We start from the raw sequence: 16,995 nt of genomic DNA on the forward strand, positions 1-16,995 counted from the left end.
GCCCTCCTGGTAGAAATTGCCAGTGTACAGGTATTTTATTTTAGTTTCTCCCAAGGGAAGCATCCCTCATCCAAGAGAAAGTTCTTCCAGGTTGCCACCCTGTGGGAGCGTTTCTCTTGCCTATATTCTAAACTCTTTCATGATTGGAAGGAGTCAAATAGCAACTTCCCCTTTGCCTTCCTCAGACCAAGGAAACGCCTCTCTAGAGAAGGTGTGGGAAGCATTGCCGCTCTGTCTCTCCCCTTCCCAGAAATTTCCACTGCTAAAAATGAACATTGGCTCATTCCTAAAGTGAATATCTGCTTCTGTCTAGGATGGACCAGTCAGCAGCCAACATTTGCTTTTTGTGAACATTTGTAGGACATGTTTCCCACTGTTAGATGGTGTGATGCCTGGTAATCAGGTCTCCTTTGCATGATACTGTTTAGGTCCCTGGGTGTACAACACTGAGCTGTTGATTTGCCCATGCTGCTTTTTTTGCTCTTTGCCCAACTGTGAGTAGTAATTTTCATCATGGGAGTGAAAACAGTTCTATCTGCCCTCTGGAAAGGGATGAATGACTAGGGCGTCTTTATTTTCCTCCCCCTTCTCTCCTCTTTGTAATCCTTATAAGGAATTAGGCATGAGGCTGGAATCTTCAAGCATAACTGGAACAAAAATATAGGTATGTAACGCAGGAATGATGATCAAGTGGCAAATGGTTTTTATATCATGCTTGCGACATCAGATATTGACTCATTGAAACGAATGCAAAAACAGCTTTTTTCATACTGTATGTTGGACCTCATTTTGGACTTAGATCTCCAGGTTGATTCATAATGAAACACATGTGAAAGCAGCTTTGTTTCATACTGTAAATTAGACTTTGGGTATATATTTGAGATGTATGTTATGTACATGATTTACCACATACAATGCCACACGTCTGAAATGCACGTCTTTCCTGCCTAAGAGAAAGGGGCGTCTAGTTGCTAGTATTGCCAGGATCAGGATCAGAGACGTCTTTCTAAAGGCATTCTGTAACTCAACCGGAGGTTATGGCTAGATGCAGGAATTACTGGATGAAATTCAGTTAACTGCAGGAGGGCAGTTTAGATGATCAAAATGGTTCCTTTTGGTTTTAAAAATCTATAAATTGTCAGAGATCCTGTGCAGCACAAATCTGTTTTAGTGTCCAGAGCAGATGCTTGTTTAGGGACCTGCCGTTGTGACATAGAAAACCTTGAAAGCGTTGCATTGTAATACCAGTTTGCTCTGTAACAGCGCACATGTGATTTTCTCTTGCTGTTTATGCTGGCTGCTTCAGAGAAAGGTGTAAACCACCCCACCAGTCTCTTTTCGTTGTGCTTATTTTTACAAAGCTACAATATATAGGAGCAGGGATTTCTTCTCGACTCCAGATGGTTATCGGCTTGTGCCCTGAAGCATGAGAATTGATCACCTTCACCATTTTTATCCCAGCTAGTGTAACAAATGTCAAAAATGGCACTTCAGGGGAAGAATAAGTAACATGAGTAAATGGTCTATTAAGATACCAAGATCCAGCCTGCAATATTAGAAAGACAAGTGTGTATTTTTCTCTCTACTTAATGTGTAAAATGCTTGAGATTATTAACAGCACTGTAAATAACTGGATTTCGTTCTATTGAAGCTAATGCTTGGAGGCTGACAAAAGACATATGATGAAGTATCTTACATGATAAGAGTGCCCCACATGATGCAGTCTCTCTGAGCTGTCTGCTTTCCCTATCTGGAGTAATAATAATAATACTATCTTTTATACAGCCCTTTTCTTGCCATTTATCTCAAGGCACTTTAGGGAGGGGCAGTGATTTGCCCAAGATTATCCAATAACGCAGTGGCACAGCTGAATAGATTCCAGGTCTTTGGAGTCTCAAGGCATTGCTCTAGCCACTTTTCCATGCTGTCTCTGCAAGTAGATTCACTGACGTCACTGGGAATTTTCAAGGAGAAAGGCCTTGCACAATGTGCCTGGTCAGTGCCTGTTAAAATCAGTGAAGTCTCTCCAGTGATGTCAGCAGATGTGTGATCAGGCAGAACTTGGCCCTCACTGCGCAGTCCTTGTGTTTATTTGGTTCTGAAAAGGATTCTATTACTTTAGGATAATTCAGTAAGCAACTTTTATTAAGAATAAAAAGGGGCAGGGAGAATCTTTTCCTAACAAGTCCCTGTTTCTATAGAATTAATGGGAGAAGGCTCAGAGAAAATATACAGCAAATTATCCAAAAAACCCCACAAGTAGGGTTAATTTATATCACGGAGAATGTGATTAACGTTTTCACAAAGTATCACTGGGTCTTTAGACCTGTTTCCTCTGAACCTTAAAAGCCCTTGACTCCCTTGTCCTCATGCAGTTACCTACCTGTTTAAGAAAAAGAATTAAGGAAAAGAGACACATAGAGAATAAATGACACTGTACAGGGCAGAATTAGTTCTGTATGGAGTTTTCCATGAGAAGTATGTATCTCTGTCAGTCTGCACCTCTACAAAAATCCTCCCTGGAGTGAATTGATGCAGCATTGCAAAACCGAGTGGTGCAAAGCATTGCAAATCCTGTGGAAACTATTTCCACAGGAAGGCAAGGAGGGATGAAGAGAGAGAGAAGCCCAACAGAAGGGGGTTACTTATTTTGCAGTCTTGCATATAACTTTATATGTTTAAAAGGCTGGTAAGATATTTATCCTTTCAACCCCATTGGGGAGTATGGGTTAGTATTATTATCTTGATTTTGTCAATGGTAGAACTGAATGAGAAAGGCAAAGTGATTTACCCAAAGCCTCACACCAGGTCAGTGTCAAAGCCAGGCCTAGAATGCAGAACCACCAGATTCCCACCCAAGTACTGATTCCTCCAAACCACGCTGTTTTTCTGAGGGTTTTTTTCTTTTCAATTACTCAGCAGTCTCCCCCCAGAAGCTTTAGAGATGCCACAGACCCTAAGTTAGAAGCTAGATTCAGCAAGAGAGGAATTGAGAAAAAACTTGGTAGGGAAAAAGAAAAGGGGCAAGAACTGAACAAAAAGCTCCTCCCCACTGTGAATCGTTACATTGTTGCACGCTTGCCAGCACAGTCAAAGAACAAGGTTTGTCTTGATCTGTACACAATACTGAACTGTGTTCAGCCTGATTATCCTAACACAAGCATCTGCAGACAGAACAGTATTTCACAGGATATCTAGTCGAACAGACTACATCCACAGTTCCACACGCCAACATTTAGAAAGCTCTGCTCCACATCTGGAAGGGGATTAACAAATGTGTTGGCCCCATGAAATTATAATATGCCACTCCATAAAATGAAGGGTCTATACTATTTTTTTTCAGTAAAGCTACGACTTTTTAGCATGGGATGAAGGGCAGTTGAGAAGGGTGTGTTTTGCTTAATTTTCTATACTCTAATTCAAAACTCCAGTTGGATTTCTGTGTTACCAAATTTCCACTGATGATTAAAGATGGCAAGTTCTTGTTCTGCCTGTCAGAAACAAAATTATACTCTACAGTATCTACCCACAAATAATAGTGGCAATAGGCTTTAGAGCTGTAAAAGTTCACTCCACTAGCCTGTTAACTCTGGAAAGACTAGTTTAAATGATAGTCAAAATAATAAATTTTAAAGAATTGGATACTCTCACTGCCTTTCTGCCTGCCACTGCCCTGCCACAACTTGTGACCCTTTGAAATATTCTTGCAGCCATTTTTGGGATGCGACCCAAGGGTTGAAAACTGCTGTTTTAGAGCACAATGCTCACCTTGCACGCACCTTCTCCACAGAATGGACCTACAGGAAACACTCACCCCACCAGTCCCATTGCAGCCAGCGGGTAAAATGAAAGCATATAGAGAGGTTGGGTCCTCTTGCAGGAGTAATTAGATGCAAATTCTAGTACTGAGGGGGTTGTCGTTTGTTAGCGTGGCACTTACTGTAAAATTTAGGGTGAACATTAGAAATGAAGACACATTTAACAAGATGTCCTTCTGCTAAGGAGACCACTGTTCATATAAGTCCTCTCCTTTCCCTTCCTGAGGTCAAGTATGTTCTCATCTGAATCCCCAGAAGTTTACTCTCAATTCTCCTCCTGACTCAGATTCAGTTCTGTATGTAATTTAGCACAGGGGCTTTCCAAATAGCAGCTGACTGAGAATCTGGATCTTAAATATTCACTACCCGTCACTTTGTTTAAACTCAAAAACAGGTTGCAAATATATGTTAAAAACCTAGAATTTTTGTAGTTATGCTTGCAAAGATAGAGGTAATCAAATCTCATAAAACAGGGTGCCGGAAAGAGGTATTTTTTCCATGTGCAACAGCATACAATCAGCCAGGTGCAATATGAGGAAGAGAGGTTCATTTTCCTCTGAAGCATAAGATATTAGCCAGTGCCAGAGGCTGTGTACAAAAGATCTGATCAGATATGGCAAATTTTATGTTCCTATGCACAGTGTGAATCTTTCATTTATGCATAACAGGTGTAGCAAGTCAAACAATGAGTCATCTTACAAGGGGGACAGGAAAGGGAACTTTAATCTATTAGTGAATAGCAGATAATCTGTCCACCTACCTGTCTAGGTATAAACAGCTCTTCACTATGCTGCCTCCTTTCCTGGGAAAGGAAGCTATTTTAAAACTGTGTATAAAACTCATATTAAAACTCATATCCCAGATTTCATCCTGTGCCCAATGAAGTCAGAGGGCAAAATGCCTTTGGCTTTACTGACAGCAAGAGCAGGCTCCATGTTCAAACGTAACTGCTTTGTCTAAGGCCCTAAAAAGTTGCGCTGCTGTTCTCTTACAGAGAGACAAGGATTTTTGTGTGATATATTTTCTTGGGCCAACTGTATGTTTGGGATTAATGGTATTAATACCTTGTGTTTGTTAGAGAAGCTTTCAAATGTAGGGCATTAATGCCATTAATCCCAACCGGGCAGTTTGTCCAATGGAAGATATCAGCTGCAAAAATACTTGCTGCTTACATAATTCCTGGATCTTCATGGCTACAGCATCAGTTCATCACTATGAATAAACAATACAGGATACTTAGAGCTATAGAACCCCGGAGTGTGGACATGATCATACCAGTATAGCTTATTAATTATGGAGTACTTTGGTAAGATATTTGGGCTTATATCATCCTGACACTTCCTCCACCATCAGTATCAGGTTCTGCATACAAGTGCTGCTGGTGATTATTCACTAATACTTCCCCAGAATCCAATGTGTTTTGTTCCTGTTCCTTAACATAAATATGCTTTCTCTGTCTCCCCATAGGTTTGCAGCCAGTTTACTGGAGCAGAGAAGATGTGGCTCAGTGGCTCAAGTGGGCAGAGAAGGAGTTTTCCTTGAGGCCAATTGACAGCAACACTTTTGAGATGAATGGCAAAGCTCTCCTGCTGCTGACCAAAGAGGACTTTCGATACAGGTCTCCTCATTCAGGTGAGGTTTACCTACAGAAGGAAGGATGGAGCCACGCATGCTGAGGCATCAGGAAAAAAATGCCATGAGAGTCTGGGCAGGGAGGGAGCCGCTTACATCTACACTGCCTCAGTACTGTGCAAGGGCCACGATGCCTACTCCTGATACAGAAGTCCTGGTAAAAGGGCTGCCTCGGTATGGAGCTAAACACAGACTGAGAGACAAGAGCAGCAGGAGCAGCCTGTCTCACTCCTTAGTACAGTACTGAGGCAGTATAGATCTGCTCTTAGGCTGTGTTGGGGAGACAATGAAGAGACAGATGGGAGAAAAAAGGGAGAGAGAGGCATCCAGTAGAAGAAGAAAAGCAGAGGAAGGAGATCCTGAATTTCAGGAGAGTTGAAATCCAAATTTAGTCTGTGTCGAGGTAACACCAGGGAAGGAAAAGTCTCCACCTGGCACCAACGTGGAACTTCCAGCTCTGTCTTTTAAAGGCTCAGCATCGCACAGGCCCAGCTGCTCGACTGAGCTAATCAAATGCTCCAGCCTCAGCAGCCCACATTAGCATTCTGCCTCACGGTTGGCTCAGCTAATGTGCTGCTAAAAAGCTATGGCAAAACTTATCCCACAGGGACCTTTCCTCTATTTTACAGCCCCCAGTGGGCTTTTTTCTTAATTTTGCCCATGCTCAATCACATGTTAGTGTCCAGCCCAAGGCAAAGCAGAGCCAGGTGTGTGAATCAATCAGACTGTTGCCCAAATTTTACCTTTATTTATTTGCATAGAAAATTTAGAAATGTTAATGTTGCCTGTCTGTATTTATATCCCGTGCAGCCTATGTTTTTCAGTATTGCAGCAACAATGAGCCTCCACCCTCCTGTGTTGGGGATGTTTAATTGAGTTTGAATTATTGGCTCTAATAAGAGCTTTCTTCTCGCAACCATTCAGAGTACTCCTGTTAAATGTAGAAGCCTGTAATTCATCAAGCTACCAGAGATGATCAAACAGTTTGGACCAAGTACCTGGAAGATAATGGTTATCAGACTGCCAGTGTTAGTTGCAGGAATACAGTTGGCATTGCATTGCTTTGTTCCTGACCAACTAGGCTGTGGAGTAGGTCTCTGCCAAGCCACCTTTGTGACTCCTCACCAAGGACCTGTGCATGTAGGCCATGGTTCAAAAAAACCATGGGGCTGGAATGGGCCTACTAGACCAGTAAGTCTAGCCCCCTGCATTTGCAGCCAACTGTTTGTCCAGAAGAAAGTCACCATAATGTCTCTTGCATAGCCACAAAGCACTTGCTGAAAGATAAGCCCTATAATGTGCCACAAGGAGAGAGCATTTAAGCATAAACTTATGTCTATACCTGCACAGCAAAACACTTTTGCATATGTTTAAATCCCATTGACGTTAATACACACACACAAGTGTGTGTATGTATGTACACACATGCACACACACATACACACACACATGCTAAGTTCATGCTAAATATAAAACAATTAGCACTAGGTGTTGGGCCCAAAAGATACTTGCAGCATAACAGTGGATACTTCATACAGAGCACCAAAAAAAAGTTGTTTCCCCCATCCGGGGTGTGTGTGTGTGTGTGTGTGTGTGTGTGTATACACACAAGCACACATACACACAGGGGTTGAATGAAACAACTTTTTGGTGCCTTGTATGAAGTACCCACTGTTATACTGCAAGTATATTTTCTTCTCTATCCCTAGCACTAGTTGTTTTATACTTAGCATGTACCATGCTTAGGGTGACGATATGTCTTGCAGTGCCTGGGAGGACAGGGCCAGGGCCGGGGCCAGGGGCAGGGCTTGGGCACCTGCGTAGGGCAAGATAGGATGGTCACCCACTGCCAGCAGCCTTTTGCCCTGCTGCTGCAGCCACTGCAGAGGCCCGGGTTCTACATTGCGGCCCTGGGCAGCCATTGCAGGGAGGGGGGGAGGTTATTCCCAGCGAGGTCCAGCCTCTGCACATGGGGATGGAGCTCAGCTGTGGGCCTACGCACTGTCCCACCCTGTCCTGTCCTGTCCTGTCATCAGGGCTCCTGGGAGCAACGGGTTGTGAGGAGGGTGTGTGTGTGTGTGTGTGTACGTACATGCATGACGGTGGCAGTGCCTCCCCATCCTGGATTTCCTTAACCCTACTCATGCTTGATATTGCCATCTAAACATTGGTGGGCAGTGGACAGGGCATTTTCAGAGAGAAGGCTTTAGTTCTGGAATTCACATCCTCTACTGTGATGTAAGCTTCCGTTTAGCTGAATGTCACATGCTGAATAGAGAAGGAAAGCAATGGACCATGCAGAGAAAGCTGAAGTGTTTAATGCATTTTTTAACTCAGTCTTTACAAAGAAGGTCAAATAGCTGATGATAAACAGTCAGGAGCAAGCCCAGGGGGGTAGATAATCAATCTACTATGGCAAAAGAACAGGTTAGAGATGACTTAAATAAGGTGGGTGTTTTCAAAAGAGCAGCATCAAATGAGACATCCTAGAGAATACCTGGAACCAGCTGAAGTAACTGTAGAGCCACTAGTTAGTCTCTGAGAACTCAAGGGAGTCAGGTAAGGTCTCAGGAAACTGTTAAAAGGCAAATATAGTGCCCATCTTTTAAAAAAAGGACTTAGAAAATTACAGAGTGGGCAGTCTAATTCAGTCTAAAGATGCTGGAGCATATCATTAAGGTATCTGTTTTTAAGCACTTAGAGCAGGGTTATCCAGCTCATTTCATTTGGCAGAACAAATCTCTACCATGGGGCCTCTGGTGGACTGGAAGATGCACCTCAGGTAGCAGCAGAGGTAGTGTTAAACCCCACATGCTGACCATGCTGCCATCCCTTGCCTTGCCACCAAAAGACAATGGAGTCCCAATGGGGACCTTGACCTGGGAATTCAACATCATGGAAAGCAGTACCTATGAGTTTAATGCCACCGCCACCACTTACCCTCCCACTGCCAAATGATATCCCCAATGGGGATTTCAACTCAGAAAGTCTGCAGCAGGGCAAGCTGCAGCACTGTTAGCCTCCCAGGTGCTGGCCCCGCCAATACACCTCTGGCAGCCATGGGGTTAACACCACTGCCACCTGCCCCACTGCAGAATTTCTGCCCCTTCAGGCTGTGATTTAACTACTCATGGGCCACATGCTGATGCAAAGGATAACAAGGTGATTAGGAACAACCAACATAGATTTGTCAAGATCAAGTCATGTTTAACTAACCTGATTTCCTTCCATGAGAAGGTGACAGGCTTTGTGAATGCAGGAAGAACAGTGATATCCTCTGTAGCAAGGTTTATGGCATTGTCTCTGGTAACATTCTCCTAAGTAACCTGAGGAAATTAGTCTACATGAAGTTACTATAAGGTGAGTGCATAACTGGTTGGATAATCAGTTTCAAAATATAGTCATCAGTGGCTCAGTGTCAAAATGGGAGGAGGTGTCAGGTGAGGTTCCCTAGGAGTCTGTCGTAAGCTTGGTACTGCTCAATATCTTAGTTAATGTTTTGGAGGACAGACTGTATGTGTGCTTAGCGGACTCACAGATTACACCAAACTGGACAGGGTGTACTGCGTTAGGGGAAAGAATTAGAATTCAAAATGGCCTTGAAGAATTGGGCAGAGGGTCTGAAATAAATTGCATGAAATTCAATAAGGACAAGTGCAAAGTGCTACAGTCAAGCAGGAACAAATATAAAATGGGAGGCAACTGTGTCAACTGCACTACTGCAGAAAAGGACCTGAGAGTTACAGTGAACTGTGCACTGAATATGACTTAACAGTGTAATAATGCTGCAAAAATTAAACAAACTAAAACAAAAAAACAAGTAGTATCCTGGGCTGTATTAACAGGAGTGTTGTGTGCATCACACGGGTAATAATTTTTTCACTCTTTTTAGCACCAGGGTCACCCAGTGAACAAACTAGAAAGATTCCTGAGGAGAGCAAACAAAACAAGTAGCTTTCTGAAAACATAATTTCTAAGAATAGATTGAAAGAATGAGGATTATTCATTATGGAGAAGAGAAGACTGAGGGGAAATTGGTTAATAGTCTTTGAATACAAAGCGGGATTATTATTATAAAGAGGATGGTGATTGACTACTGTCTGTGTTCACTGATAACAGGGCAAGAAGCAATGGGCTTAAATTACAATAAAGGTTGGAAATTAGGAAGAATTTTCTATGAGGGTGGTTAAGTCTGGGGAAGGGTATGAACAGATTACCCAGGGAGACCATGTAATTTCCATAATTGGAAATTGTTAAATTCAGATTAGACAAACGCTTGGCTGGGGTAATTTATAGGGGTGTGTGAAGCGGGCCCTATTAGATTCAGATTCAGATTCAACCCAAGTCAGGGACAGTGATTCAATTTGTTGATTCATATTACTGTCCCTGATTCGAATGGGCCAAATCCAAATCTGAAGATTCGATGCTGAGTCAGAAAATCAGCGATTCGGCCATAGGCACAGCTTTAAATGTTTTTTCTACGTGCCTCGAGGTACCAGCCCGGCTTATGAACGCTGTGATGCTGGGGTGGATGCAGTGTCCCACAGGAGCACAGGGGGGCCCTCCACGTGCTCATCAGTGAACCCAGAAGTGGACCGGAAGTAATTCCGGTCCACCTCCAGGTTCATCAGGGAGCATGTGGGCAGCCCTCTGGCTCGGGGATTAGCTGCAGAGGGACCCTGAGTGCCCCCCCAGACCCGAAAGACACCAGTCACCAAGCGAGGGAGGCACAGGGGGGTCCCCTATGCACTCTGCCAGCGGACCCAGAAGTGAACTGGAAACGCTTCTGGTTCACTTCTGGGTCTGCTGCCAAGCATGCTGGTGACTCTCCCCGTGCTTCTGAGGGATGCTGCATCTGCCCCAGCACCGCAGCATTCATGAGCCACCTGTTACCTTGAGATATGTAGAAAAAACATTTAAAACTGTATCTATGTCTAAATCGCCAAATCTTTCCGAATCTCTCCAAATTGATTCAGAGGATTCCAATTGGATTTGGAGAGATTAAACGATCCTCTTGTTTCGATTCGGGTTCAGAGATTCGGGCCACCAAATCAGGCCAAATCTCTGCCAAATCGAATCAGGGACCACAGCTTCGCACAGCTGTAATAATTTATACACAGACAATCCTGCCCTGAGTAGTGTTAGACTGGATGACCTCTTGACACCTACCCCTTCCAACTATTTTTCTATGAGTTGGGACTTAGTATTACTGAACAGAATGAATCCAGTTTTATACTGATGCAAATAATTGTAGCCATTAATAAACCCTATATAATCCTATTCAGACAGGCTAAATCTACACCACGTAGGACAATACCAGGTAGAAACTTCCCCTTATACCTTCTAGATTACCTTAGGTAACAAAATAATACCTCAGGTTTCCCCAGGTACTTCCAATATGAAGTACAGGAAATATGCTTCTTGTGCCATAACAATATTTAGTTACTCAAGGACATGTCTACACTCAGGTGAACTCTCTAACTATATTGGTACAGTTAAAGAGGAACAACTCTTTCCTACAGTAGATGAATTTATGGCAGTGTAAAGGAACTCATGGCAGAATGAATTATTCCCTATTTTACTCAGCAGTGACTACATTGACATAACTGTGCTGAGGATTATACTGATGTAACTATTTTGATTTAAAAAAAAACCACACGCACTTAACTAAGATAATTATACTAGTACCATAAAAGGTACATTTTTAAGGATGTATTTATTTGGGATGAGATGACACAATGTGTGTGTCTGTCTTGCCCTGCGAGATGCAAATTATGTAGTAAAATCTCTCTCTCTGGTCTCATTATGTATTAAACATGGAAAAGGTGACTGGGTTCTTGAGGCTTCATTTTTAATTAAATTTTCAGGCATTGCAGACACCTTTAAAAATGCCCCATGGACACCACTGACATAACAAAAGTGGTAAAGATTTAGAAATAGAGCAAAAAGCCTATGGAAATGAGGAAGACTTAAGCTGAAATAGTGGGAAAAAAAATAGTAACTTTGACTGACAGGTAAAATGTTGGAGATTTACAGAATATGGAATGGCTTCCCAGTTTTTAGAGAAATAAACAAAACCACTAGAAAATCAAAGTTCTTGTTAACACACTTTATTAAAATACCTATGTAATTTGGTTGCTATTTCAACAGTGTCATTGTTTGACTAGTGTTGACTCCTGTTTGTGTGTATAATGGTGGTCAGCGGAGGACTGTATATGGCATTATTATTAAGACATTATTAAGGTTAATCATACATCCCTGGAGAAGTTAGAGTAACTCACCTGCATTTTCCGTTTTGGTTAACCCTTTCTAGTTACCTGGTTGATGGTTGCCTCATATACCAAAAGACAAAGTGCACCTTCTCAGGTACCAACCTACGGTTGGGAGGAGGTTTAACTGAAGGCAAAATAGGGCTGCAATAAATTACCCACTAGATAAACAGTTAGTTTCCTAGTAACTGTAAGGGTGTGTTCCTTTAGAGCCACCATACAGTAATCGTAAAACTCTGGCTTTGCTGGAGACAGTTTGCTCAGGAACAGCTTGCTGGAGTTCTGGTAATAAATAAGCATTAGTCTTAAGCCTAGCCTTGTGAGCCTGGTTACATCTTAAATCCTGCTCCCCATATGTCTTACCTAGGGCTGCAGGAAAACATTACTTCTGCCATCTTCCAGGGGGGACATGGGTTTAATACCCTCTTCTGCTTGAGGGGCTCAAACCCACATCTCCCACTTGCAAGCAGATTGACTTAACTAACAGGTTACAGGTTATTTGGGAGGTGGGGGCAAAGAGAAGGGAAGGAAAAGAACAGCCTGCTCTCTAGTACTTATCTGTCCAGTGGTTCATTTTCAACAGGAGTGAGGGAAGGGCCCTATTCCACGTTAGGCTATGGCCTGGCTTGGTGGTTAGGACGTTCTAAGAAGTGAGAATTATGGATTTGAATCCCATCAGACAGAGAGAGAAATTGTTCTTCATTCTTCCGTTCCTGGGAGAGTGCTGTAACCAATAAAACATTATGAAGTCGGGTACCACAACATCCTCTTCCACCACTGCCCGTGGTTGATGCACTGAATTTTGTGGGGAGCCCAATCTTGTTGGTGTTCTGTAAGAGACTGAGCCCTTCAGTACCTTTAATGAAGGAGTACTTAGGTTCTAGATCCCATTTGGGTTTAGGTGTACCTAGGCACTGAGCTATGCTGACTTGCCAGGAATGGGGCAGTTCTTGGTATACACAATGGCACCTGGGAAACTCTAGAATTGTAAAGGAGGATTCCTTTGGAGTTTAGGCATCTCCGTGATTATGCAGCATCAGCCCAAGAGATCAGAATTGGAATTCTAGACTTAGGCATCCAAGTTTAGCTTAAGGCCCACTTCAGCCATGTATGTTCTTTATTGGCAGTGACCCGGCTAAATTTCTTATGTGGAGAAATTACGTAGCATTCTATTATTTCCTTCAAATGTCATAATACTACAGAAATACCTTGCCACAATATAGAGAGGGAAAGGGTTTTGTTTTTTTGTTTTTTTTGGGGGGGTGGGGGTTGTGGGGGGGGGGGGTTAATGGAAGATATATCATCTCCAGTATAAAAACTCATTATATAGAGATGCCAAAGAGAGGAAGTGTTGTACAATGGTTAAAAGGAGAGTGCTAAAGGTCAGGAGAGCTGGATTTTGTTCCAAGTTGGGCCACTGACTTACTGCATGACCTTGAGTTGGTAACACATTCTGTGTGCTTATTTGCCTGTCAGTAAAATTAAGACTGTCAGAAGAAGTGTGGGGCTGTCAGAAAAGGAAGTGTGGGGCTTCATTAACTAATATTAGTGAAGTTTTGAGAGCCTCAGAAGGGAGGCAGTAGGGAAGTGCAAAGTCTATAGCAGACCATTAAGGGCTGTTTTACTGATGTTTATCTCACACCCCCTATTCTTTCATCTTTGACACTGTTGACACGCAAAATTCTTTCTGACTGCCAGTAAGGAGCCTTACACAAGAGTGAGTAAGATGCAGGTTTTTCCTGAAGGCAGTTTTGGATTGGAAAATGGCACCCGGGAGCCATGAATTCATGCATCAGATGGCTAAATGAGACTTCCCAGCAGCATGTAGCTTTTCATTTCCTTTAGCCTGCTGTTTGTCTTTCAGGTGACGTACTGTATGAACTACTTCAGCATATCCTGAAGCAAAGGAAAGCTCGTATGCTGTTTTCACCTTTCTTCCACCCTGGGAACTCTATACACGCTCAGCCAGAGGTCATATTACACCAAAACCACGATGAAGGTAACAATGTCTCTTTTGTTATTCTTTCGTCTTTGTATGCACAGTTTGGGCGAGGCCTGGAGGAGGAGTTATGGGCTTCTCTTCTTGTTCAAAACCAATGAAAATAATTTTTCTAGCTTTCAGCCTTGATACTTGAGCAGCTAGCTTCCTTAGCTGTTAAAATGTTCAGGTAGCCTGCCGAGCCAAGTGGCTGAAAGTTCTCAAGCTTTCCAGTTGCATTCCTTTGTTTGTATAATTCTGTTTTAACCCCTGATGTCTTGTCCCATATCCAAATAGCCAACATAACCTTTAAACAATATGCTGGTGACTTTTGTGGTGTCTATACATACACACACACTTACAAATGAGAGCGACAGAGAGACAGAGAGAGTGTGCGTGTGGGCATAAGCACGAGTCTGCAAGCAAACGTGTGCCAATTAACTTTCCTCCCCTCACTTCCCACACCAAGATACTAGCTGTCTAGCAGACAGCTCTCTCTCTCTGCCTCATGGACTCACTGCACAGGAGATCAACTGGATGTAAAGGTTGGCAGGGTAAGAACAGGATATTCTCAGAGGAAGTTTCAACTCAGGATTTCACTTTCACTGACAGTCTCAGAGATTTAGAGTCTTGACTCGGATGGCCTGATAGAAGGCACGATTCTTTGCTCAGCTTAACTAAACTGGTAATTACTGTGTTTTCAGAGAAATTCTGTTCTTGAAAAAAATGTAGCTTCTCTTTCGATTATGCCATTTTTATAAGTAACTATCCAGGCCACCACTTAAACTGGTAAGGAAAGAGAAGTCTGCCGTAAGCACTCATACCTTTTAAATGCAGAATCCAGACTCTGGAGTGATTTGAGATTTTAGCATATTATCAATGTAGTAGCAGCAAGACTAAAACACTAGGATTTCTTCAGATGTTCTTTGGAGACAGCAAAGAAACAAACTTTTAATTGTATTATTGGAATTTATTTTATTTTATGATTAGGATAAAGGGTGAATGAAGCATAGGCATCTTCTATGGTTTTGTAGGCATGTAGCATCCCACCATACTGAGTGGTGGGAAGGGAGTATACTCCTTTTTTGAGCTAGCAGGGAAATGTCCATGTTTTCTTCTCTGGAAAATAAGGGCTAAAAATATTTAATTTTGAAGCCTTTCATTTTCCAATTAAACAAAAATGTTTCTGAAGAAAGTTGACATTTCCCATGAAGAATATAATTTAGAAAAAAGGCCAGTTCTCCTCCCAGAAAAAGTTTTGACAGAATCTTTTCTGCTATTGCTATTGTTTTTCCTCATCCTTAATCAAAACTCTAAAAAAAGAACTTGGATTTCACCCTAGTCCGTGTTCATCCTAGGAAGAGCTGCACACTTTTACAAAATTTAAGACAGGAGACTGCAGGACCATACTGAAGGGCATTGGGAGGGCAGAATCAGGAGCCCAGGACTGCAGTACAGTTTTACCATGCTAAATATCTGCCCCAGTATAGCTGGATTCAAGCAAAGGCTGATAATGAAAGCTCTGTATATACACCCAATATTTTTGTTGGGTTTTTTTAATGGAAAACTGGGTATGGGCCAGGTGAGCCCTTTGTGAAACGTGTACTGAAGAACATATTGGGTAAATCCCAAGCATTGGAACATTTTGTACGCTAGCACTCAGTTCCTCTGGACAGAATCTTTGGTGTAGCTAAGTCACAGCTGTAAGAGCATGCTTGTGATTTAAAGCCTGGCTTATGATTTATAAGATGTGGATTTAACAATCTGTTTCCCACACCAACTGTCCCATATTGCCTGTAATTCTCTTTGTCATCAGTAGGACCTCTTCCCCACTTGATCACTGTGCATAATTCTCATTAATAAGGGTCTGCTCAATAAAGGGCAAGCTCACATTGATTTCTGTGGGAACAGAAAGACCTAAAGTGCCTGAGCATCCAAGAAAAAAAATGTAGCTGATTCATGTATGTCCAGAATCAGCGTTTCCTTTATAACTGAGCTAACAGCCCCTGACAGCTGCCCAGAAACAGCCTAGACTAATAACCTGTGGTAGATCATAACAAAGATCCTGAGTTTGTCAGTATCCAGTTTTCATTATGAGCTATGGAAAATGTCACAAGGTGGTTTGATGCAGGTGAAGGTCCAGTCACATCGAGATTTGTATTGTACAAGTTTTTGTGATCATCTAGTTTGAACACAGTCCAACTTGCTGAACAAAACCTGATTGATTCCAATAAATCCTTTCCTTTAGGGCTAGCATGAGCCCTATTTTGTCTGCATAGAGTACAGTGCTTTGAAAACATGCCTCCCTTTTTCTTTCCAACCACTAAATTGCCTTTTCTCTCTCTTCATCTTTCTCTCTTTTTTCAATTTTGTTGCTGATTAAAATTGAGAAGCATTTTAATCGTGGATCCCCAGCCACAAACCTAGGCAATGAGAGGCCCTTTCTGTGCCAAACATTCCCAGGCAGGTACTGAGTGCTGCCTGTGTACTTTAACTTGCTGTCCCTGCCCTCTTGCTCTCTCACATTACTGCATGGAAGACCTTGCACAACTGAGTTTACCACTCTTTTTCCTCCTGCCTGTACACTCCTGCTTTTTGTGTTGTGTGCTGAGGCATTCATTCCAGCATAACTAACCACACTGGAGAGGGGGCAATAGGGGTCTTGGTTTAGGACTAGTCTCAGGCTTGTTTATTCTTGTATTCCTGATCAGGTCTCTTCTTCTCCAAAGTCAGAAACTATGCTAGCTTTTAACCTATGCAAAGAGAGTTTGATAGTCTCAAATCAAACAATGATCTGCTGAGGTCCCTTCCGACCTAATATCTATGAATCTATGAATCAGTTCCCTGTGGGCAAGTGTAGACATCTCTAGGGCAAAAGCTGATTCTGATCCTCTTGGGGCCACTATAGGGACATCAAGGGCCAAAGAAGCAAAAGAGATTGAATGATCTTCTTCACTAAGTGCAGATAGTCAAAAAGCCCAAGACTGAATCAGTTAAATCTTTGCAGGTTAGTCTAAACTGCATTGATTGAACCAATAAGCAAGTGACCAGACATTCACTTTTGATTCCAAAAATGCAGCCACATGCCTTCTTGCTTGGCTGGAGCAGATAGCTTGGGCCAAGGCTAGCCCATGCACCCTGTGAGGTGGAGAGGGGAAGGAGGTTTGCAGGGGAGGTACAAAGCATCCTGGAATGCTGGGGGACTGTGAGTTAACTTGAATCTGGAGGGGATCTAGGAAAGAAGTTCCATAGACTGCTTTAACCTAAATCAGTTAAATCTGATACTACATCCATCCAG

The 16,995-nt window shown here is 42.5% G+C and overlaps 1 protein-coding gene across 9 annotated transcripts in view; it reads left to right on the top strand.

Moving 5' to 3' along the window:
• Positions 1-16,995, top strand: part of ETV6 (ETS variant 6) — a 166,146-nt gene that overhangs the window by 116,622 nt on the left and 32,529 nt on the right. For all 9 annotated transcript variants that reach the window (XM_025213440.1, XM_006031787.3, XM_006031786.3 and 6 more), the window contains 2 exons: positions 5,286-5,450; positions 13,584-13,718. In XM_025213440.1, the coding sequence (XP_025069225.1) occupies positions 5,286-5,450; positions 13,584-13,718 (300 nt within the window). The remainder of the gene's footprint in view (positions 1-5,285; positions 5,451-13,583; positions 13,719-16,995) is intronic.

The sequence above is a fragment of the Alligator sinensis genome, unplaced genomic scaffold, assembly GCF_000455745.1.
Source record: "Alligator sinensis unplaced genomic scaffold, ASM45574v1 scaffold91_2, whole genome shotgun sequence".
Classification (NCBI taxonomy): Eukaryota; Metazoa; Chordata; order Crocodylia; family Alligatoridae; genus Alligator; species Alligator sinensis.